Source organism: Somniosus microcephalus, chromosome 13 (genome assembly GCF_052327205.1).
Source record: "Somniosus microcephalus isolate GS21.2 chromosome 13, FLI_Smic_1.0, whole genome shotgun sequence".
In the NCBI taxonomy this organism is placed as follows: domain Eukaryota; kingdom Metazoa; phylum Chordata; class Chondrichthyes; order Squaliformes; family Somniosidae; genus Somniosus; species Somniosus microcephalus.
Genome location: NC_140999.1, coordinates 79,995,243 through 80,020,039, shown reverse-complemented (window position 1 = coordinate 80,020,039; position 24,797 = coordinate 79,995,243). Strand labels below are relative to the sequence as shown.

The 24,797-nt window shown below is 49.0% G+C and overlaps 1 protein-coding gene across 1 annotated transcript; it reads right to left on the bottom strand.

Annotated features, from left to right (window-relative positions):
- Nucleotides 1-9,988: 9,988 nt before the first annotated feature.
- On the bottom strand, nucleotides 9,989-15,551 carry LOC147108440 (uncharacterized). The gene is made up of 3 exons (XM_086004267.1): nucleotides 15,517-15,551; nucleotides 11,124-11,609; nucleotides 9,989-10,118 (listed from the first exon to the last, which is right to left on the bottom strand). The coding sequence occupies exons 1-3, from the start codon at nucleotides 15,549-15,551 to the stop codon at nucleotides 9,989-9,991; spliced, it is 651 nt and encodes a 216-aa protein (XP_085860393.1).
- Between the last annotated feature and the right edge of the window lie 9,246 nt (nucleotides 15,552-24,797).

Genomic DNA, 24,797 nt, shown 5'->3' with positions numbered 1-24,797 from the left:
GATTCTGTCTCTTGATTCCACCATCTACAAGGCACAAGGAGTGTGATGGAATACTCTCCACTTGCCTGGATGAGTGCAGCTGCAACAACACTCGAAGCTCGACACCATCCAGGACAAAGCAGCCCGTTTGATTGGCACCCCATCCACCACCTTAAACATTCACTCCCTCCACCACTGGCGCACCGTGGCTGCAGTGTGTACCATCTACAAGATGCACTGCAGCAACTCCCCAAGGCATCTTGGCAGCACCTCCTAAACCCTGTAACCTCTACCATCTAGAAGGACAAGGGCAGTAGGCGCATGGGAACACCACCACCTCCAAGTTCCCCTCCAAGTCACACACCATCCTGACTTGGAAGTATATTGCCGTTGCTTCATCGTCGCTGGGTCAACATTCTGGAACTCCCTCCCTAACAGCACTATGGGAGTACCTTCACCACACGGACTGCAGCAGTTCAAGAAGGCGGCTCACCACCACCTTCTCAAGGGCAATTAGGGATGGGCAATAAATGCTGGCCTTGCCAGCGGCGCCCACATCACCTAAACGAAAAAAAAAATTAAAAAGCCACTCTGGTTCAGCCCACGAGTAACTTGGCCTTACTGACCAAGATCATCCCAGTTTCAGTCCCCTGTTCATTCAGTTAACTGATCTCTGGGGGAACAGTCAGAGTGCTACAATTGACCCAGGTTAGAGTTAGACAGCACGGATAGAGGCCCTTCGGCCCATCGTGTCCACGCCGGCCATCAAGCCCTGTCTGATCTAATCCCATATTCCAGCATTTGGTCCGTAGCCTTGTATGCTATGGCATTTCAAGTGCTCATCCAAATGCTTCTTAAATGTTGTGAGGGTTCCTGCCTCCACAACCCTTTCAGGCAGTGAGTTCCAGACTCCAACCACCCTCTGGGTGAAAAAGTTCTTTCTCAAATCCCCTCTAAACCTCCCGCCCTTTACCTTGAATCTATGCCCCCTAGTTATTGACCCCTCTACTAAGGGAAAAAGCTCCTCGGCATCCATCCTATCTATGCCCCTCATAATTTTGTACACCTCAATCATGTCCCCCCTCAGCCTCCTCTGCTCCAAGGAAAACAAACCCAATCTGCCCAGTCTCTCTTCATAGCTGAAGCGCTCCAGCCCCGGTAACATCCTGGTGAACCTCCTCTGCACCCTCTCCAAGGCGATCACATCCTTCCTGTAGTGTGGCGACCAGAACTGCACACAGTATTCCAGCTGTGGCCTAACCAGTGTTTTATACAGTTCCATCATAACCTCCTTGCTCTTGCCTTCATTAGCCGAGGCATTGAATATAAGTATCCCATATGCCTTTTTTACCACCTTATCCACCTGTTCCGTCGCCTTCAGGGATCTGTGTACTTGCACACCCAGATCCCTCTGACCCTCCGTCTTGCCTAGGGTCTTACCATTCATTGTGTATTCCCTTGCCTTGTTAGTCCCCCCAAAGTGCATCACCTCGCACTTTTCCGGGTTAAATTCCATTTGCCACTGTTCCGCCCATCTGACCAACCCATCTATATCGTCCTGCAGACTGAGGCTACCCTCCTCGCTATTTACCACCCTACCAATTTTTGTATCATCCGCGAACTTACTGATCATACCTTTTACATTCATATCCAAGTCATTAATGTAGACCACAAACAGCAAGGGACCCAGCACCGATCCCTGTGGTACCCCACTGGCCACAGGCTTCCAGTCACAAAAACAACCTTCGACCATCACCCTCTGCCTTCTGTCACTAAGCCAGTTTTGTATCCAATGTGCCAAGGCACCCTGGATTCCATGGGCTCTTACCTTCTTGACCAGTCTCCTGTGCGGGACTTTATCGAAGGCCTTACTGAAATCCATATATACCACATCCACTGCGTTACCCTCATCCACACACCTAGTCACCCCCTCAAAAAATTCAATCAAATTAGTCAGACATGATCTTCCCTTGACAAGGTGTGGAGATGCCGGAGTTGGACTGGGGTGCACAAATGTAAGAAATCACACAACACCAGGTTATAGTCCAACAGCTTTATTTGAAATCACAAGCTTTCGGAGCGCTGCTCCTTCTTCAGGTGAAGTGGAGAAATGCATAAAGACACAGCTTATATAGTCAGAGAATCATGTCAGATGTTTACAGGTAACCTTTCCAACTGCCATTTATCGCACCTCGGTAGAGAGATAATCACAGCAGTCAAAGGTGTGAATGGTGTCCAAACAGGTCAGTCAGGGAAACATTACATCAAAGAACAATGAGGTGGGGTCACAAGGGGTCAAATATTGCAGATGCTGGGGTCTGTATGAAAAACAAAAAAACAGACAAAAAACATTTTTTTTGGCTGGAAATCAAAGCAGGTCCAGCCGCGTCTGTGTAGAGAGAACAAGCCAATGTCGACTCGAGTCTGGATGACCCTGCATCAGGTGGGGTTACATGTAGCGTGACATGAACCCAAGATCTCGGTTAAGGCCGTCCTAATGGGTGCGGAACTTGGCTATCAGTTTCTGCTCGACGATTTTGCGTTGTCGTGTGTCTCGAAGGCCACCTTGGAGAATGCTTACCCGAAGATCGGAGGCTGAATGTCCTTGACTGCTGAAGTGTTCCCCGACTGGGAGGGAACACTCCTGCCTGGTGATTGTTGCACGGTGTCCGTTCATCCGTTGTCGCAGTGTCTGCATGGTCTCGCCGATGTACCATGCTCCGGGGCATCCTTTCCTGCAACGTATGAGGTAGACAACGTTGGCCGAGTCACATGAGTATGTACCATGTACCTGGTGGGTGGTGTCCTCACGTGTGATGATGGTATCTGTGTTGATGATCTGGCATGTCTTGCAGAGGTTGCTGTGGCAGGGTTGTGTGGTGTCGTGGTCGCTGTTCTCCTGGAAGCTGGGTAATTTGCTGCGAACGATGGTCTGTTTGAGGTTAGGCGGCTGTTTGAAAGCGAGTAGTGGAGGCGTGGGGATGGCCTTAGCGAGGTGTTCGTCGTCATCGGTGACATGTTGAAGGCTGCGAAGAACATGGTGTAGTTTCCCCGCTCCGGGGAAGTACTGGACGACGAAGGGTACTCTGTTGGTTCTGTCCCGTGTTTGTCTTCTGAGGAGGTCTATGCGATTTTTCGCTGTGGCCCGTCGGAACTGTCGATCGACGAGTCGAGTGTCATACCCCGTTCTTACAAGGGCGTCTTTCAGTGTCCGTAGGTGTCCATCGCGTTCCTCCTCGTCTGAGCAGATCCTGTGTATTCGCAGGGCTTGTCCATAGGGGATGGCTTCTTTAACGTGGTTAGGGTGGAAGCTGGAGAAGTGAAGCATCGTGAGGTTGTCCGTGGGCTTGCGGTAGAGTGAAGTGCTGAGGTGTCCGTCTTTGATGGAGATTCGTGTGTCCAGGAATGAGACTGACTCTGAGGAGTAGTCCATGGTGAGTTTGATGGTGGGATGGAACTTGTTGATGTTATCGTGTAGTCTTTTCAGTGATTCTTCGTCGTGGGTCCATAGGAAGAAAATGTCGTCGATGTATCTGGTGTATAGCGTTGGTTGGAGATCCTGTGCAGCGAAGAAGTCTTGCTCGAACTTGTGCATGAAGATGTTTGCGTATTGGGGTGCGAATTTGGTCCCCATGGCTGTTCCGTGTGTTTGGGTAAAGAACTGGTTGTCGAAGGTGAAGACATTGTGGTCAAGGATGAAGCGGATGAGTTGTAGGATGGCATCTGGAGATTGGCTGTTGTTGGTGTTGAGTACTGAGGCTGTCGCAGCGATGCCGTCATCGTGGGGGATACTGGTGTAGAGTGCCGAGACGTCCATCGTGGCGAGGAGTGTTCCTGGTTCAACTGGTCCGTGGGTGCTGAGCTTCTGTAAGAAGTCTGTAGTGTCGCGACAGAAGCTGGGGGTTCCCTGTACGATGGGTTTCAGGATGCCCTCGACATATCCAGAGAGGTTCTCACACAGGGTTCCGTTGCCTGATGCGATAGGACGTCCAGGTGTGTTGGCTTTGTGTATCTTTGGGAGGCAGTAGAAGTCACCCACGCGGGGAGTACGTGGGATGAGAGCATGTAGGATGCTTTGAAGGTCTGGATCGAAGGTTTTGATCAGTCTGTTGAGTTGGCGGGTGTGTTCTTTGGTCGGATCTGCGGGTAACTGTCTGTAGTGTTCCTGGTTGTCCAGTTGTCGGTATACTTCTTTGCAATAGTCCGTTCCGTTCTGTATGACGATGGCACCTCCTTTGTCTGCTGGTTTGATGACGATGTTGCGGTTGGTCTTGAGAGCGTGGATGGCGTTGCGTTGTGCTCGGGTGACATTCTGGACTGTCTTGTGAGTGCGGCTGATGAATCTGGCATTGATGCATCTCCTGACAGCTTGAGCATACATGTCAAGCTTAGGGCAGCGACCCTCCGGAGGGGTCCAATTTGACTCTTTCTTCTTCGGTCGCTGCACTGCGGATCCCTCTGTCTGCTGTTCCGGATCATTGATTGTCTCATTGGGTTCGCTGCTGACATCTTGGGATTTGTGGAAGAATTCCCGGAGCCTCATTCTCCTGATGAATTCCTCTGTGTCTGCCGCGAGACCGATGGGGTCCATTTTGGTGGTGGGGCAGAAATTGAGACCTCGGCTGAGAACTTCAATTTCGTCTGGTTGAAGGGTGTGGTCGGACAGGTTGATGATGGATTTCCCTGTGGTTTCAACCGTGGTACCGGGGGAGGCTTGGTTGCTGCTGCTGGTGATGCCAAGTTTCTCAAGCTTCCTGTTCTTGGTGTGCATGTAGGTAGCGTAGTTCCGTGTATGCTCAAGCTGTCAGGAGATGCATCAATGCCAGATTCATCAGCCGCACTCACAAGACAGTCCAGAATGTCACCCGAGCACAACGCAACGCCATCCACGCTCTCAAGACCAACCGCAACATCGTCATCAAACCAGCAGACAAAGGAGGTGCCATCGTCATACAGAACGGAACGGACTATTGCAAAGAAGTATACCGACAACTGGACAACCAGGAACACTACAGACAGTTACCCGCAGATCCGACCAAAGAACACACCCGCCAACTCAACAGACTGATCAAAACCTTCGATCCAGACCTTCAAAGCATCCTACATGCTCTCATCCCACGTACTCCCCGCGTGGGTGACTTCTACTGCCTCCCAAAGATACACAAAGCCAACACACCTGGACGTCCTATCGCATCAGGCAACGGAACCCTGTGTGAGAACCTCTCTGGATATGTCGAGGGCATCCTGAAACCCATCGTACAGGGAACCCCCAGCTTCTGTCGTGACACTACAGACTTCTTACAGAAGCTCAGCACCCACGGACCAGTTGAACCAGGAACACTCCTCGCCAGGATGGATGTCTCGGCACTCTACACCAGTATCCCCCACGATGACGGCATCGCTGCGACAGCCTCAGTACTCAACACCAACAACAGCCAATCTCCAGATGCCATCCTACAACTCATCCGCTTCATCCTTGACCACAATGTCTTCACCTTCGACAACCAGTTCTTTACCCAAACACACGGAACAGCCATGGGGACCAAATTCGCACCCCAATACGCAAACATCTTCATGCACAAGTTCGAGCAAGACTTCTTCGCTGCACAGGATCTCCAACCAACGCTATACACCAGATACATCGACGACATTTTCTTCCTATGGACCCACGGCGAAGAATCACTGAAAAGACTACACGATAACATCAACAAATTCCATCCCACCATCAAACTCACCATGGACTACTCCTCAGATTCAGTCTCATTACTGGACACACGAATCTCCATCAAAGACGGACACCTCAGCACTTCACTCTACCGCAAGCCCACGGACAACCTCACGATGCTTCACTTCTCCAGCTTCCACCCTAACCACGTTAAAGAAGCCATCCCCTATGGACAAGCCCTGCGAATACACAGGATCTGCTCAGACGAGGAGGAACGCGATGGACACCTACGGACACTGAAAGACGCCCTTGTAAGAACGGGATATGACGCTCGACTCGTCAATCGACAGTTCCGACGGGCCACAGCGAAAAATCGCATAGACCTCCTCAGAAGACAAACACGGGACACAACCAACAGAGTACCCTTCGTCGTCCAGTACTTCCCCGGAGCGGAGAAACTACGCCATGTTCTTCGCAGCCTTCAACATGTCATCGATGACGACGAACACCTCGCTAAGGCCATCCCCACGCCTCCACTACTCGCTTTCAAACAGCCGCCTAACCTCAAACAGACCATCGTTCGCAGCAAATTACCCAGCTTCCAGGAGAACAGCGACCACGACACCACACAACCCTGCCACAGCAACCTCTGCAAGACATGCCAGATCACCAACACAGATACCATCATCACACGTGAGGACACCACCCACCAGGTACATGGTACATACTCATGTGACTCGGCCAACGTTGTCTACCTCATACGTTGCAGGAAAGGATGCCCCGGATGCGCGGTGTCCGTTCATCCGTTGTCGCAGTGTCTGCATGGTACATCGGCGAGACCATGCAGACACTGCGACAACGGATGAACGGACACCGCGCAACAATCACCAGGCAGGAGTGTTCCCGTCCAGTCGGGGAACACTTCAGCAGTCAAGGACATTCAGCCTCCGATCTTCGGGTAAACATTCTCCAAGGTGGCCTTCGAGACACACGACAACGCAAAATCGTCGAGCAGAAACTGATAGCCAAGTTCCGCACCCATGAGGACGGCCTTAACCGAGATCTTGGGTTCATGTCACGCTACATGTAACCCCACCTGATGCAGGGTCATCCAGACTCGAGTCGACATTGGCTTGTTCTCTCTACACAGATGCGGCTGGACCTGCTGTGATTTCCAGCCAAAAAAAATGTTTTTTGTCTTTTTTTTGTTTTTCATACAGACCCCAGCATCTGCAATATTTGACCCCTTGTGACCCCACCTCATTGTTCTTTGATGTAATGTTTCCCTGACTGACCTGTTTGGACACCATTCACACCTTTGACTGCTGTGATTATCTCTCTGCCGAGGTGCGATAAATGGCAGTTGGAAAGGTTACCTGTAAACATCTGACATGATTCTCTGACTATATAAGCTGTGTCTTTATGCATTTCTCCACTTCACCTGAAGAAGGAGCAGCGCTCCGAAAGCTTGTGATTTCAAATAAAGCTGTTGGACTATAACCTGGTGTTGTGTGATTCCCTTGACAAAGCCATGTTGACTATCCCTGATTAATCCTTGCCTCTCCAAGTGGAGACAAATTTTGTCCCTCAGAATTTTTTCCAATAATTCTCCTACCACTGATGTTAGGCTCACTGACCTGTAGTTCCCCGGTTTTTCCCTACTTCCCTTCTTGAATAATGGTACTACATTAGCGGTTCTCCAGTCCTCTGGCACATCCCCTGTGGCCAGAGAGGTCCTGAATATATGTGTTAGAGCCCCCGCAATCTCTTCCTTTGCCTCACACAGCAGCCTGGGATACATTTCATCCGGGCCTGGGGATTTATCCATTTTTAGGCCAGCTAAAACCGCCAATACCTCCTCCCTCTCGATGTGAATATGTTCAAGCATATCACAGTCCCCCCGCCCTATTTGTATGTCTACATCGTCCTTCTCCATAGTGAAAACAGATGCAAAAAATTCATTTAGAACCCCTCCTACATCTTCCGGCTCCACACACACATTGCCACTTTTGTCCCTAATGGGCCCTATTTTTTCCCTAGTTATCCTCTTACCCTTAATATACTTATAAAACATCTTAGGATTTTCCTTTATTTTGCTCGCCAGTGTTATTTCATGGCCCCTCCTTGATCTCCTAATTTCTTTTATAAGTATCCCCCTGCACTTTTTGTACTCCTCTCTCGGGCTTCCTCCGTCTTTAGCCTTTTGTATCTGCCAAAAGCCCTCCTTTTTTTCGTAATCCATTCTCGTATATCCCCTGACATCCAAGGTTCCCTGTGGTTTTTGGAACTACCCTTGACCTTTACGGGAACATGTTGCCATTGTATGATCTCAATCTCCCTTCTGAAAGCCTCCCATTGCTCTGATGCGGATTTTCCTACAAGTAGCTGATCCCAGTCCATTTTGGCCAGATCCTGCCTTATCCTATTAAAATCGGCCTTCCCCCAATTTAGAACCTTTATTTCCGGCCCATCCCTGTCCTTTTCCATGACCACCTTAAATCTTACCATATTATGGTCACTGTCACCAAAGTGCTCACCTACTAGCACTTTTTCCACTTGGCCGGCCACATTCCCTAGAATTAGGTCCAGTACCGCCCCCTCTCTTGTAGGACTTTCTACATGCTGGCTCAAAAAGCTCTCCTGGATGCACTTTAAGAATTCTACACCCTCTGAGCCTTTCACACTCTGACTATCCCAGTTAATATTGGGGAAGTTGAAATCCCCCATTATTATTACCCTATTATTTGCACATTTCTCTGAGATTTGCCTACATATCTGTTCCTCTATCTCCCCCTGACTGTTTGGAGGCCTATAGTACACTCCCATCAAAGTGCTTGCCCCCTTTTTGTTTTTAAGCTCCACCCATATGGCCTCATTAGAGGAACCTGCTAATATATCATCCCTCCTTACTGCAGTAATTGACTCCTTAATTAATATTGCGACACCCCCTCCTCTTATACCTCCCCCTCTGTCTCGCCTGAAGATTCTGTACCCCGGAATATTGAGCTGCCAGTCTTGCCCCTCCCTCAACCATGTCTCTGTGATAGCAACAATATCATACTCCCATGTGTTTATCAACACCTTCAGTTCATCCACCTTATTTGCAAGACTCCTTGCATTAAAATAGATGCCATCCAGCCTTGCCCTTATATATTTGCCCTGTCTACCAAGCTGACTTGTTTTTTTCTCTATAATTGGCAGCACATCACCCCCATTTCAGCTCCCCTCTGTATCCCATCCCCCTGCCAAGTTAGTTTAAACCCCCCCCAACAGTGCTAGCAAACGTCCCCGCAAGGATATTTGTCCCGCTCTGGTTCAGGTGCAACCCGTCCGACTTGTACAAGTCCCACCTTTCCCAGAAGCAGGCCCAGTGATCCAGGAAAGTAAAACCCTCCCCCCTACACCAACTCTTTAGCCACGCATTCGTCTGCTCTATCCTCCCATTCCAGCGGAAGTGAAGTAATCTACCCGATCGCTGTCCAGCAATCTCTGGTAATGTGCGGGGACTTTGGTGAGGATAGCATATGACTCTCCCTACAGTTGAATAGTCTGCCGGCACTTGCTGTGTAGAATTGTCACTTGGGGAAAGGTTAGTGATTACTCCAGCAAAGGGAGAGGGGAGATCATTGGCAGGAAAAAGGGGGGAAATAAATCAGTCTTCGGTTTGGCAACAGCCAGCACATGTGGCCATTGCCGTTCTGGATTCTTTTGACTATCTTAGGTACTCTATCCAGTGAGGCCCTGAAGTCTCCCCACTGCAGCATCTAGTTGTTTCGCAAATGCGTTCAGGGTTTTTGCCTCTTGTCGCTGGGAGTCCATTCCATGCGTTGATTGTTCTCTCTGCTTCCTAATCACAGTCCCACATTTACCTTATACTAGCTTGAACTTGCCCCACTCTCTTCAGCTTTAAGTATTTTTTCAGATTCACGAGTTCTTGCTTTCTATCTCGATGCTCCTATTCACGGGCCGTGTACAAATGAACTTTAACATTTTTGGGTGTTTGTTGGTAAAATGGTCAGATGAAAAGCAGTGTGTGCAAGTGTTTTATGGTTGTGTGTGCTTTATACTTCCTTGATTCTCTGCTAAAATGGTGTGTAACACTGGTCGAAATTCCAGCAACATTGTATGGACAGGGGAGCCATCATCCTGTACTGCTCGTCCAGTCAGAATAACCGCTCCAGGCCAGCAGAAGAAAGCAACCCAACCAATAACCAAGAGTTGTAACAGGGCTGTCCTGGCAATGGGCGAGCAGCAGCCAATCCCAGGCCTGGGGAACGGTCTGGAGAAAGTCTGGGTGGGTGGATCCTGGAGGAGGTGGGGGTGGTCCTGTGGGCAGGTGCTCAGTCAGGATGAAGGGTGGGTCCTGGAGGGGGGGCATGGTCTGTGGGAGGGGGCAGGTCTGGCGTTCAATGAATCGACATTCTCAGCAATCACTTGGTTGATGCTCAAGTACTGCTGGGAAAACACTTCTGAGCTGCATGAAGATGTTTGCCGTCTGATAAATTCACTGCAGAATTCCAGACTTTGGTGAAAGAGAATGCTGTGTGAGGTGTTTTCTACTAAAATTAGTGCGTGTGGCTAAAACAATGTCACCGTGGCCCCACCTGTGGTTAGTCAGTGATTTCTATTGGACGACACTGAGTTAGAGACATCAAGGGATTGATTGTGTTTAAAACAAAGCTGATTTATTAGACATGTTTAGAATATTAAAATCCAACCCCGTTATGGTAAGAACAGTCAAGATGTTTGAATCTCCCTAGGAAACATGGTAAAATGTTGGTTCAAAGTCTGATTGGGTGAGTGAATATCCAGTACATTCCTGATGAATAGAATTAGGTAACATTTCTAGTAGCTGGGTACAGAGAAAGGGTCACTGTTCTAATCTTGCTATTGTTTACTTGGAAATTGGGCAGGAAAGGGAGCACCCCAGACCATAGGGATATGAGGTCCATTTGCAGGAGTGGCTAGTGCTGCTAAACCCAAGAGAAAAATCTTCATCTCAAAATGTGATGCATATACACACACTTAAAATCCAGCTCGGTTCTTGAGGTTATTCACATCAAAATGAACAAACTCCAACTGCCAGAGTGAACATAGTTCAGTCCTGGATGTGATTAACATTAATCCACCCACTACAGTCACACGTGAACTTGCTGGTGTCGCAAGAGGGAGGATGACTGAGTGAATCCCTTCCCACACACAGAGCAGGTGAACGGTCTCTTCCCAGTGTGAACTTGCTGATGTCTTCTTCTTCTTAGGCAGTCCCTCGGAACTGAGGATGACTTGCTTCCACATTAAAAATGAGCTCGCAGGTGGCTGATTAGTCCAATGCAGGACCTACAGTCTCTGTCACAGGTGGGGCAGACGGTGGTTGAAGGGGGGGGTGGGTGGGGTGCTTGGGTTGACGTGCGCTCCTTGCGCTTGCTCCCGGCGAAGAGACTTGAGGTGTTCAGCGCCTTCCCGGATGCTTCTCCTCCACTTTGTGCGGTCTTGGGCCAGGGATTCCCAGGTGTCGGTGGGGATGTTGCGCTGATGTATCACGAGGTGGGACAACCGTCTGAAACCTTTCCCACACACGGAGCAGGTGAATGGCCTCTCACCAGTGTGAACTCGCTGGTGTGTCTGCAGAGTGGACGACTGCCTAAATCTCTTCCCACAGCGACCGCAGCTGAATGGTCTTTCATCTGTATGAATGTGCTGATGAATCATCAGTTCCTCCGAGCTTTTAAACCTCTTCCCACAGTCAGAACATTCAAACGGCCTTTCCCCGGTGTGGATGCGTTGGTGCATCATAAGTTCATCAGAGCTTTTAAAGCTCTTCCCACAGTCAGAGCATTTGAAAGGCCTCTCGTCAGTGTGAACTCGCTGGTGTTTTTGCAGGGAGGATGACTGAGTGAATTCCTTCCCACACACTGAGCAGGTGAACTCCCTCTCTCCGGTATGAACCCGCTGGTGTGTCAGCAGGCTGGAGGACTGAGTGAATCCCTTGCCACACGCAGCAGGAGAATGGCCTCTCCCTGCTGTGAATGTGCTGGTGAGTCATCAGGTGCCAGAAAGAACCTCTTCTCACAGTCAGAGCATTTCAATGGTTTAGCATCAGTATGAACACTGTTGTAGAATGCTGTATGTCCAATGAAATTTCTTCCTGCATTAGGAGAAAGGGGTCCCCAAGTGTGACTGCACTGATGAACTTCCAGCTTTGACCGTTTCTTGAATTCCTTCCGATAGTCCCCACATTTACACAGTATCTCAGCAGGTTGGACGATCAATTGAAGCCTCGTCCACACACATAGCACATAGAAGATAGGAGCAGGAGTAGGCCATTCGGCCCCTCGAGCCTGCTCCGCCATTCAATGAGATCATGGCTGATCATCCAAACTCAGTACCTTGTCCCTGCCTTCTCCCCATATCCCTTGATCCCTTTAGCCTTAAGAAATATATCTAACTCCTTCTTGAATATATTTAATGAATTGGCCTCAACTGCCTTCTGTGGTAGAGAATTCCACAGGTTCACCACTCTCTGGGTGAAGAAATTCACCCTCATCACTGTCCTAAATGGCTTACCCCTTATCTTTAGACTGTGACCCCTGGTTCTGGACTCCCCCGCCATCTGGAACATCCTTCCTGCATCTAGCCTGTCTAGTCCTGTTAGAATTTTATAAGTTTCAATGCGATCCCCTCTCATTCTTCTAAACTCCAGCGAGTATAAGCCCAATTGACCCAATCTCTCCTCATACGTCATTCCTGCCAACCCAGGTATCAGTCTGGTGAATCTTCGCTGCACTCCCTCCATGGCAAGAACATCCTTCCTCAGATAAGGCGACCAAAACTGCACACAATACTCAAGGTGTGGTCTCACCAAGGCCCTGTACAACTGCAGCAAGACATCCATGTTCCTGTACTCGAACACCATTCACAGCAGGGAGAAACTGTGCACATGTTATGTATTTTCAGGTGGTTTAATTGCTTAAAGCTCTTCCACAGTCAGTGCACTGGAACACACTCACTTGGGTGCGTGTGTCTTGGTGCTTTACCAGTCACTGATGTTTGAAATCTATGCCCACAGACAGAACATATAGACTGTCACTCCAGCAGATCTTGAGGAGATGTTTGGTTTAAGTTTCCCATCTGTAAATCATCCATTTGTAATACCCTGTAAAACGTGTTTGTAAAAGTCATTATTGTAAGTACAGGAGAGAAATACACAGGCAGTTCTAGTTATTGTAGTAAATTTGTTTTTCTCTTGTGCCTCAAGTTGTAAGTTCACTGTCTTGACACACACGTAGAAACATTCAGCTCATCGATCGTGGGCTGGTGCAAACTCTTCAACTGGAGCTGTCTCATCTAATCCCATTCTCCTGCTGTTTCTATGAATCCTTTCATATACTTCCTTTCCAATTACTTAGCCAATTCCCTTTTAGCAATGTTACCATCTCTTCCTCAATAGCCCCTGTGGTAAAGCATTCCCTGTTGGTCAAATAACCTGCTTCCAATTACTGCTGAGGCTCACTGTAGAGGGTGGCGTATGCCCAGTCAGCTCTGCCCCTGACTGTCTCTGAGCGGTTGGAATCACTCCCACACCCCGGTTCTCAACACTGGACTTTGGTACAGGCGGCGATACAGAATTAGAGTAGACAACTGGTTTGGTACAAGAAAACCGTAATTTTATTCAAGGCACAACAATATTACAACACTGGAAATTACTAGAATTACAGACATATAAAAGTACACTTAGTTGGGAATGGGGAACACACGGCACAACGAGGGAACAATCACAATAATCCCCCTACTCTTGTCCCACCCCCTATACCTAACTAGATTGAGCTAAGAAGGGCTAGGGATTTATGCTCACCAATGGGGTTTCCTTGACAGTTCGAAACCTGTCGATTAAGTCGGTTGCGGTTTTGGGGTTCGCGCTCAGTGTCCTTTGGGGCCTGCTGTCCCCACGTGGTCTCCGTCTTGGGAACTGCAAAGGTCCCTCAGTTGGGTTGAGTCCGCTGATGCGGTTATGGATTTGTCCGGTAAGTCCCCTTTTCTTTTGGTAGAAATAGGGACAGTAAAGTCTTTTGTTGGATACCTTAGGTTGTAGAGTGGAAACCTCAGATTTTGTTCTTCTAGTGGTGGTTTGGTCGTCGAGTTTCGTTGCGGCTGGGGCTCAGTTGGTGGTCTTCGGTGTAGGCTTGGTCTTTTATGGCCTAGTTGTCCTCGGTTGAGCCTGCCCTGCCGTGCTGTGACCTTGATCTTGCTGTTTGACTGTACTCCTCGTCGTGCCCCCCTCCTGCCGCGCGTTTGGCCCCCGGTGTTATGGTGGGCATTTCTTTGGTGTCGGCGCGGGACGAGAAGAGAGAGAGCTTGGCTACCGGTGGGCCTATAATTATACCGGTTCTTCCCCCCCCCCCCCCTTATCTGTGCGCCAAATCAGGTTGAGTTGTTTAATTTTGGCGGGCTCGTCTAAATTGTTTACAGTCATTCACCTTAATGGCTTCTGGGGCGGTTGTCTCCTTGCTTAACGGCTTCAATATCCTGGCTGTTTGTCATTTATGAAGTTTAATTGTCTTTTCCTGGCTTGGTAGTAACTTTGAGCTGTTACTGATTATTTATGCAGAAAGTTAATGGCTTCAAGATTAGGTCTAGCCTGACTCAATCTGTTTCAAGATGAAGAATGCATATTCTGTGTTTATCTAGCTATCTGGCTTTAGAAATGACAAAGTCTTTCACAGGTCCATGCATGCCAGGTTTCTCTTCAAAGCTTTGAATGGACCTGCTTTTTAGAATCCTCCAGACTTCTGTCACGAGGTTTCAGAAGCCATTTTCTTTGAGGTACCCTTTTTAATAAGATAGCAAAATACTGCAGATGCTGGAAATCCGAAATAACAACAGAAAATGCTGGAAAAACTCAGCAGGCCAGGCAACATCCGTGGAGAGAAATTAGAGTCGACGTTTTGGGTGAACCCTTTTTAATAACTTGTCCATTCAGGGTCCCTTTTATTGATAATTTTTGGGGATTGTGGGAATTTTGATAACCCTACATCACATATGAAGAACAGACACATAGGTGAGGTAACAAAAGGTGGACAAGACCCCTGATACCTGATGGATTGGATCCAGGATGAGTCAGAGTCTTCACCAGGAAAAATTGGAAAACTATTTAAAAAGCTTTGGGGAGAAATGTTGGGTGGATGCTCAGCATTTCACCCATTGGGTCAGATTAACATTCGCAGGTCCAAAGGTGGGCCATGCGTTCCTGCTTTGGGCATTGCTTGAGCTGGCACTTGTCCCGAGCCAGGGATCAGGGGGATATTAGACAGGAAGCTCAGGGCAGATAGTGGGATATGTGAGAGTTACAGTGAAGGCTTCAGGAACTTTACTAAACTCACACAACAAGCAGATTAATCTGATCGATCACTTACACAGGAGCAGCCAGAGGGTCCGAGCCCTTCACAACCAATATTTACAGGCGCGGGGATAAGGGAAGGAGTCTGATTAAACTGAGTGATATATTTTAAAATATTATAAACCAGCCTGAGGGGAGGCGGCTACAGGGCGGGGCTTCACTCACTCGCCCACTGCCGCCAGTGTCATCACCAGCCGGTGTCGGGCTGCGGCTCCGCGGTTCTCCGATCATTGGCTTCAGTCCCTGCTCCCACATTAGACTCGCATTTCCACAATGGTCTTTTATAAAAGGTTAAAAGTCCCTCCGAAAATCCTTGCTCCCAAATTGCCCGTTATATTCTGAAGTGTTGCGGCCCGGCTCAGGCTCCCCAGGGCTGGGTCAGGCCCGGCCAACAACCTCCCACGCTGGGGACAGGGGTTACTGACCCGCCCTGCAGGACTCATGGGCCGCAGTGACCTTCTTTGAGTCAAAGCCTCACCGCAGGCTGCGATCCCGCGGGAATTCATCGACCATCTTCCCGCAGCCGCGAGCAGATCCGAGACTTCACCAGGCCCCGCCCCCAGGCACGGTAGGCCCCACCCACTCACAGACCCCGCCCCACCGCTCCAGGCCCGGGATTGGCTGCTGCTCGCCCATTGCCATGATGTGGAGATGCTGGTGTTGGACTTGGGTGGACAATTATGAGAAGTCACACAACACCAGGTTATAGTCCAACAGCTTTATTTGAAATCACAAGCTTTCGGAGCGCTGCTCCTTCGTCGGGTGACGTGAAGAGATGCATATAGGCACAGCATATATAGTCAGAGAACACGGCCAGATGATTACAGGTAATCTTTCTAACTGCCCTTTATCGCACCTCGGCAGAGAGATAATCACAGCAATCAAAGGTGTGGATGATGTCCAAACAGGTCAGTCAGGAAAACATTACATCAAAGAACAATGAGGTGGGGTCACAAGGGCCACGGTCGCCATTTTGTAGGAATTAATAAGTGGGGTTGGGGTTATTGTCTCTGGCCAGTCAGAAGCCTCTGAGCTGCTCCAGGGACCCCCGTGCGGTTTCAAAGCGCTCCCCTATTCCTGGTTCTGACCGCCGGACTTAGTCGGTAGCGATGTAGACAGAAAACATGACTTGTGGTTGGGTGCAAAACAGACCAGTATTTATTGAAACAAAAAAAAAGAAACAAATTGAAAATAAACAATACAGCACACCTATGCTGAAATACAGCACTTTACTTCTCACAGTACACTTTAGTGTCTACTACAGCACTCGTTTGCTTAATAGAACACTGTTACTTAAATGCAGCACTTTACTTCTTAGTACAACACTGTTACTTAGATACAGCACTTTTAATACAGCTACTTAGTATTCACTACAGCACTTTTCTGCTTAGTGCAACACTTACTTAAATAGGGGAGGAGAAAACGGACACAACATGGGAAAATTGACTAAAATTACAGTTTAACAAGATTCCCCTTAATTCCCACCCTCTAAGTTGCCTTGTAATGGGCCAGAAAATGTATGCTCACCAATGAACGGCTGCCCCGTGCCCTTGCGGTCTTAGATTCTTCACCACCCTGAAGATCGAGATACCTCAGTGCTTAAAAGTAACTGCTGGGATTCCACTCCCTTGGGCGGGCTCCCAAGTTGTAGAGGGCACGGAGGCGAGGCTGCAGAGAGAGAGAGAGAGATGGCTTCTTGAGAAGCTATCTTATACCCCATTTGGGGCTGAAATCTTCCCGCCCAAATCCGGATGCATCTGGGCTAAACAAAAGGGATCCAAACTCTCCCCATTGACTGATGGGTTTTGGATGAATCACCCATTCATTGTGATGGGTTTTTGAATACATCCCCATTCTTGTGATGGGTTGAATGAAACTGTCCCAGTTTGAAAAACCATGTCTATTTCCTTTATGGCTGAGTAAACAGCCCTTGGAGGTTAGTGTAAACAAACTGATTGTCCTGTGGTCATGCCCAACCGCAATTGATTGGCAGTCTCAAGTGGTTCAACATTGTAGCAGTTTAGTGTAAACAAACCTCGATTGTCCTGCAGGGAGGGAAACTCCCTGAACTGCCTTTGATTGACAGTCTAACTACTCCATTGCTTCAAGGGCTGGTTTTCTTTTCTAAATCTTTTGTCAGCCATCTTTGATCTTCCCTTTTCAGATGCACACAGTCTGTGTGGTGTCTCCTGCCACGAGGTCGGACAGCCAGCTTTGATTATCCTTTTTCACAGACACACACGCTGCCTTTTCAGTCCTCTTTATCAGCCCGTGCTTTGAAAAGAGGCTCCTTCTGTCTTCTGCCACGAGGTCTGATGGCCATTTTGATCCCTGGATTTTTAAAGGTATATTCTACCCAGGTATTTTTAATCAAAAAAAAATCAATCTTTGGAACTGTAGGAAATTTCAAAATTATTGCGAAATCTTACAGTCCCCCATCGGATACTAAAACTTGCTTGTAGTATCCTGTCCAAAGGTGAGCAATAATTTCTGACCCCCCACAAACAACCTTCCCTTATACTTATGTAGATCTATCTTTGATCCTCTGACACCTCCATCTCCCCTACCCAGAGAGAATCGCAGTACACGGTAGGCATCTATCGACAGAAAACAAGATTAATTTAATAATCAATACACGGAGGGGTCCAATGCCCCTGCACTACTCATATTTACAATAATTCAAGCATGGAGGGGGTCCGATGCCCTTGCACCACTTGTGACATAATTTTAACATGATACAACATCTTTAATGGGATTGTCACCCCGCCAACATATCTGCTAAAAATACACATGGAAGAAAACGAGCTTCCCCTTTTTTATTACAATGCAATTGCCTGACACTTTATTAAATGGCACTATTCTTCAGCCATAAATGTATTTCGAATTTTCACCATCTGCAAGCACAACAATTCCTAGGCATATGCAATTTGTTCCCTTAACTCCAAACAAGCAGTAAAATAATTAACAAGCTTTTGTAAATTCTTAATCTTAATTGAATTTCCAATAACAGTTTAAATGTTGTGGGCATCTGCTTCCTGCAGACCCCTTCCTTCATGGGCTAGGAGTGCTCCTTCCTTGAGCATCCAACGACACGCTGGTCCTCTGTGCCTTCCGGAACTCTGAAAAAGACTAAAAAAAAAACATCTAGCCAGGTCCCCTGGCTCGGGGTGAGTATAATCGTGTCCTGCGACCTCGATCCACAATACAATTCTGGAACGGTACCATACTTAAAACTTATAACACTAATAATAATTGCAATATAAAATCTAAAATTAACACGCACTACCTTAATCCTTTAATTGCACATTACTTGCACAAAGCTATATACAAGCGCCGCCCGTCTCCGGGCAGCCAGCCTAATCCCTGTTTGGGCTGCCACAGGCTGTACCCCACGGCGTGGCTGGACTGATTCCACCTTCCAGTCCCTCGCAGCTTTTGGCTGCTGGTTGGGGACTTACGCCTTTTTGCTTCTCCCTGACTCAGGAGAACGCCCTACTCCACTGGAAAGTGGGTGACCATACTCTCTTGGGCTGGGGTACCCGAAGAGATCTCCTAGGGAGTGTCGCTGGTGGGGCTACCTCGGCGAGCAGACCCTTAGCTCAGGTCACACTCCCTGCTGGCTGGGGACCTCCTCCTTCGGGTCCCTCTCTTCCTAAACCTGGGCTGGGGACAGGCAATCCCTTGCCGGTGGCTGAGAGCCTTCCCCTTCCAGTCTAAAACCTGGTTCAAGCTCCTCCCCGGAGTCCCACAAGTGGGGGACTCGCTCGGGCCAAGTGCTGGGGGACTTCTCCTCTCATACATGTGACTGCGCCTGCGTGAGCAGTCTGTGTGTGTGTGTGTACTCGCTGCAGGCTGTGGATTTCTAATCTCGGGTACAATCCCAGCTGCCTGTTTCCCTGCCCCCTGCTTAAACAACCTGCATTGTTTGATATAACTGGCTGCCTGCCAGTAATCCTGTTCAAAATCCTTTTCCCTCACCAGGGCGGCTTTAAAGGTGGAATCTTGGGCCTGGACCTGCTTTTGGTCCGGGGCCAAAGCTATCCCCTGTGTGCCCCCCTTATCCTGGATTATTGCTATTGGACCTGCTCTACAGGGGTCCCAGAACTCTCCTGTTCCCCTGCTTAAACAGCTCGCACTGGTCATGAATGGCTCCTCCCCTAACACAAGCCACAGCGCCTGCCTGTGCAGCCTGTGAGCTTGTACCCGCTGCGGGCTGGGGATTTCTATTCTCAGGTTCACTCCCAGCTGCCTGTTTCCCTGTGGATCCCATTAAGCTAGATGGGACCTCATTAGACCGGGGTGAATTGGTCAGGTCTTCCAAGTGGACCACCGTGCTGGAGGTTCCAGTGTCCACTGAATATCTCCCCTGCACCATCTTCACCCCCATCTCAACATAGGGCCTGTTCCCCTCAGCATTTTCGCGGGGACACAGGTCAACAGGTTGCGCTGGCTCTAGCCATTGCTGGGAGTGGGATGGGCAGACGGGGTCAAAGCACCGGTGGTGGCTGCTACGCTCCCCTGGCCAGTCAGAAGAGACCGCACTGCCTCCAATAGTGACTTGACCCGGGGGGGGGGGGGGATTCCTGTCTCTACCACCTCATCCTCCACCCCCCTTTGCTGCCAGAGCTCCTGAAAGCTCGGACCTGCCTTCGGGCTGATCAGACATATCATCCCCTTTGCCCTCCTTAAAGCCATATTCAAGCTTTCTATCTCTGCCCTACAAGGGCCATGATCTGCTTCCTCAAACCCTTGCTCGCAGGCCAGCTTATATGCTGCCTTTATCTCCCTAACCTTTTCCTCCTGCTCTTTTATTTCTTGTATGAGGCGAGCGTTCTCCTCCCGCACCCTCATCTCATTGCTCTTGGCCTCTGCAACTAGGCACTTCACGTACTCTGACTCGTGCCTCGTGTGGCTTTTGCCCTCACTAAACTGGACCACCAGGCACTCTATCTTGGCCTGGTATTCTTCAACCTCCCTTTCCCTATCCCAACTCTCTGCTCTAGATTCCCTAAGCCTGCGGGTGACTTCCCCAAGCCTGCGGGCACCTAACCATAAACAGATCAAGGGCGTGAGAAAAAGAAAACCAACAACTGCTGCTCTTTCCAGACCCAAACCACCGTCTGCTACATCGCACACCGTTGCCGTCGTCCCTGCCACGGTTGCCATTTTGTAGGAATTAATAAGCGGGGTTGGGGTTATTGTCTCTGGCCAGTCAGAAGCCTCTGAGCTGCTCCAGGGACCCCCGTGCGGTTTTGAAGTGCTCCCCTATTCCTGGTTCTGACCGCCGGACTTATTCGGTAGCGATGTAGACAGAAAACGTGACTCGTGGTTGGGTGCAAAATTGAAACAAAAAAAAAGAAGCAAATTGAAAATAAACAATACAGCACACCTATGCTGAAATACAGCACTTTACTTCTCACAGTACACTTTAGTGTCTACTACAGCACTCGTTTGCCTAATAGAACACTTACTTAAATGCAGCACTTTATTTCTTAGTACAACACTGTTACTTAGATACAGCACTTTTAATACAGCTACTTAGTGTTCACTACAGCACCTTTCTGCTTAGTGCAACACTGTTACTTAGATAGGGGAGGAGAAAATGGACACAACATGGGAAAATTGACTAAAATTACAGTTTAACAAGATTCCCCTTAATTCCCACCCTTATACCTATTCTAAGTTGCCTTGTAATGGGCCAGAAAATGTAAGCTCCCCAATGAATGCCTGCCCCGTGCCCTTGCGGTCTTAGATTCTTCACCACCCTGAAGATAGAGATACCCCAGTGTTTAAAAGTAACTGCTGGTATTCCACTCCCTTGGGCGGGCTCCCAAGTTGTAGAGGGCACGGAGGCGAGGCTGCTGAGAGAGAGAGATGGCTTCTTGAGAAGCCATCTTATACCCCATTTGGGGCTGAAATCTTCCCGCCCAAATCCGGATGCATCTGGACTAAACAAAAGGGATCCAAACTCTCCCCATTGACTGTGATGGGTTTTGGATGAATCACCCATTCATTGTGATGGGTTTTTGAATGCATCCCCATTCTTGTGATGGGTTGAATGAAACTGACCCAGTTTGAAAAACCATGTCTATTTCCTTAATGGCTGAGTAAACAGCCCTTGGAGGTTAGTGTAAACAAACTGATTGTCCTGTGGTCACGCCCAACCACAATTGATTGGCAGTCTCAAGTGGTTCAACATTGTAGCAGTTTAGTGTAAACAGATTGTCCTGCAGGGAGGGAAACTCCCTGAACTGCCTTTGATTGACAGTTTACTCCATTGCTTCAAGGGCTGTTTTTTTTTCCTAAATCCTTTGTCAGCCATCTTTGATTTTCCTTTTTCATATGCACACAGTCTGTGTGGTGTCTCCTGCCACGAGGTCGGACAGCCATCTTTGATTATCCTTTTTCACAGACACACACACGCTGCCTTTTCAGTCCTCTTTATCAGCCCGTGCTTTGAAGAGAGACTGTCCTTTTGTCTTCTGCCACAAGGTCTGATGGCCATTTTGATCCCTGGATTTTTAAAGGTATATTCTACCCAGGTATTTTTAATCAAAAAAAATCAATCTTTGGAACTGTAGGAAATTTCGAAATTATTGCGAAACCTTACACCACCTACCCCATCTTCAGTTTCTAACAGGGGGTGGTGTCGGGTTTAGGTGGGAGGAGCACGGCCCCTTTAAGTGCCACTGGTTGCGGCGCTCAATATCGGTACAAAGGCCTACTGAGCACCCCATAGTTCCCAGATAGTTCATCAATGGAGCCTGCGCAAAAGCCTCATGAGCCTTCATTCCTGGAGCAACCCCCGAGCTCAGTCCAGACCCTCCTGTCGGTCTGCCACAATATCACATGGTAGTTTTTTGAGACATCACTCTCAACTCTCACTGAATTTTGATTACTTCACATGATGCCAACATGTACATCACTGCTGCCTCACTAAATCCAAGGGCTCGATTTTGCCATTGGGATCGGGCTGGGGCATGTCAGGTGGCTTTCATGTTAGGATCCCGACTCCGATGTGAAGTGGGAAAAAAGTGCAATTTCCCCCTAACTGGGCTCTTGATTTCCAGCATGTGGGAACCCCTGGCCCAATTAGTCTTTCCATCCTGAAAGTCGCCTCCGATTACGTCATCGGTGCTGCTGGATTTAAGGCCTGCAAGCAGCCTTGCTTCTTCTGGAGACTGGAAACGCTTTGGACATTGTATGAAGGACTTCATTTACCGACCATGTCCACCAGCAAGCAAAAGTGTACACCTCGCTTTGATGAGCCCTCCCTCCAAGCTCTGGTGCAGGGAGCAAGATCTAATAAGGAGGTGCTCTTCCTTTCCTCAGGGAGAAAAAAGACACCACAACAGACTAAAGCTGTGTGGCTGCAAGTGGCCCAGGAGGTTAATGCCATCTCTATGTGCCGCAGAACCTGGCTGCAATGCAGGAAGAGGTTTCTTGACCTTGTCCGCACAGGAAAAGTGAGTATTACATTCCCATCACCCTTAATCTGATCCCCATCGCCTCTCCTCACTAGCACTCTGCTTTGCCAACCTCTTCCTCCATATCCCACTTGACACTGACATCCCTGCACCCATACCCATTCCCTCTCTCTCTCTCTGGTCACATTCACTTAACTATTCGACCATGCAGCCTTCACACTCCCTATCACTGTGATGCAATGACAACAACTCACAACACACAGGGAAGGCCCTTTGTCTCCTAAGCATCTATGCTATGGATTCTCTACACTCACTCATTCATTCTAACTCAAACTCCACTTGTGTCCCTCATTGCAGGAAAAGAGAGCCCCAATAAGAGGGAAAGAGCGAGGACAGGAGGAGGGCCACCCTCAGTAGCCCAGCTCACCACCTCGGAGGAGGCGGCCCTGGGAATTGCCGGGATTGAGGAGGATTCCCAAGTGGGGGACGGACACGCTGGCGCATCACAGCAAGCTGGTGACAGAATAGTTTGGCATCTCTCTCATTGACATTGCATGAGTGACTGATAATGATTCTGATGCTCTAACAGATCATCTGCACAATTCAATGTGCGTGCAACCGTTACCTCACATCTCTAACTCTTTCCTTTCCTCCCCCACAGGACCATCGACAGCCCCCGTCCCCACTGTCCAGGAGGAACAGCCTGAGCTTCCAGACTCCTCAGAGGAAGCTGCAACCTCTGAGGGCGCTCCGTCAGCAGAATTAAGCGAACCCTGCACCAGCGCAGACACTCGCACCTCGGTGGGACCTTCGGGGCATAGAGTAGAGTTGTCACCTGGTGTATTGCAGCTCACAAGTGAGCATCAGCAGATGGTGGAGACAGGGACAGCAGTGGAGAGGACGCTCCCAGCTCGGCTCCGCTGCATGTCGACCCTGTGCCTCCGGGTCCATCCAGAAGGAGAGCGGTGCTGGAACTCCAGGAACAGGTGCAGGAGTCTCTGGCAGGTTTTGTCTCCAGGGTCGCTGCTAGTGTGGAGCGAATGGAGGAGTCCATCGCTAACATGAGCACAGCCTTTGTGGAGGCCAATTCATTAAATATATTCAAGAAGGAGTTAGATATATTTCTTAAGGCTAAAGGGATCAAGGGATATGGGGAGAAAGCAGGGACGGGTTACTGAATTTGGATGATCAGCTATGATCTCATTAAATGGTGGAGCAGGCTCGAGGGGCCGAATGGCCTACTCCTGTTCCCATCTTCTATGTTTCTATGAGGTGTTGGCGCATGAACGCATCACCACAGAAAGGATGGCAACCTCCTTGGAAAGGATGGCTACCTCCATGGTAAGGCTGGCTACCATAGTCACTTGGGTGTAATGTTGTGTTTAACTTTGAAAAGCCATCAGTTGCTTATTGTCATAAAAAATTCTGATGGCAAACTGTTGCAGTTGTGGCATGTGTCATTTCGCTAATGGAACTTCCACATTGAGGGCTTAGGGCGACTTGCAATTGTCAGTATGGTGGTCAAGAGTGATAGGAATCCGCAGGTTCTTGACCATTGTCGATGGTCTGATAAGAAGGTGCGAGGCAAAATTGTTTGATTGTGCAGGCTAAGCAAATCTGGCCAAGATGAGTGCGTCCCTTGCATCCCGGGCAGCAATGTGGTCGCGCGCTGGTGCCTTCTGGCCTGTGCAGCTTCAGGTGGGTGAGCAGCAGCTTGGCGCTCCTGTTGTTGGTGGTGCTGTTGTTCATGGTTCTGCTGCAGCCACGGCTGGTCTTCGTCCGAATCTGATGCCCAGGAGGAAAGGAAATAAATGGTTCCCATGCTTCTGGCATATGCCTCAGTTGAGGAAGCGCTCAGTCAAGGTGGGGAGAGGGGTTTCCCAGGAGGTCACACTGGAGATGGGTCTCAGGCTCCAAACTTCCACAACAATGAGTAGGCCTGCTAAAAGTTCCCCCAGACCTGAGACAACAAAGTTCTGCCACCTGCAAATGATCATTGGTGAAAACGCCTTTGTAATGGTAGAGCTGCAGTTGTTAGTAAGCAATCCACTTGTGAGGCTGCCAGGATTCACTGGCGTGTTCCAGAGGAGACGTGCAGGACGTGGGAAAAGTGGTAAAATCAGAAAGGCCTCTCAAAATTGGATTATAGAGGCACTTAACTGGTTGTTAAGGGCCTATCCCACCTCTTGGAGGCGGGATGGAAACGGGGTTAGAAAACATGCATTTGGGAAAATTGTTCGGAGGCGGGATGGGGCCCGCCCGCCATTTTTTGCGACTTTACCACCTCACACACCTCCAATCCCGCCTCCTCGGGTCTGGCAAAATCAAGCCC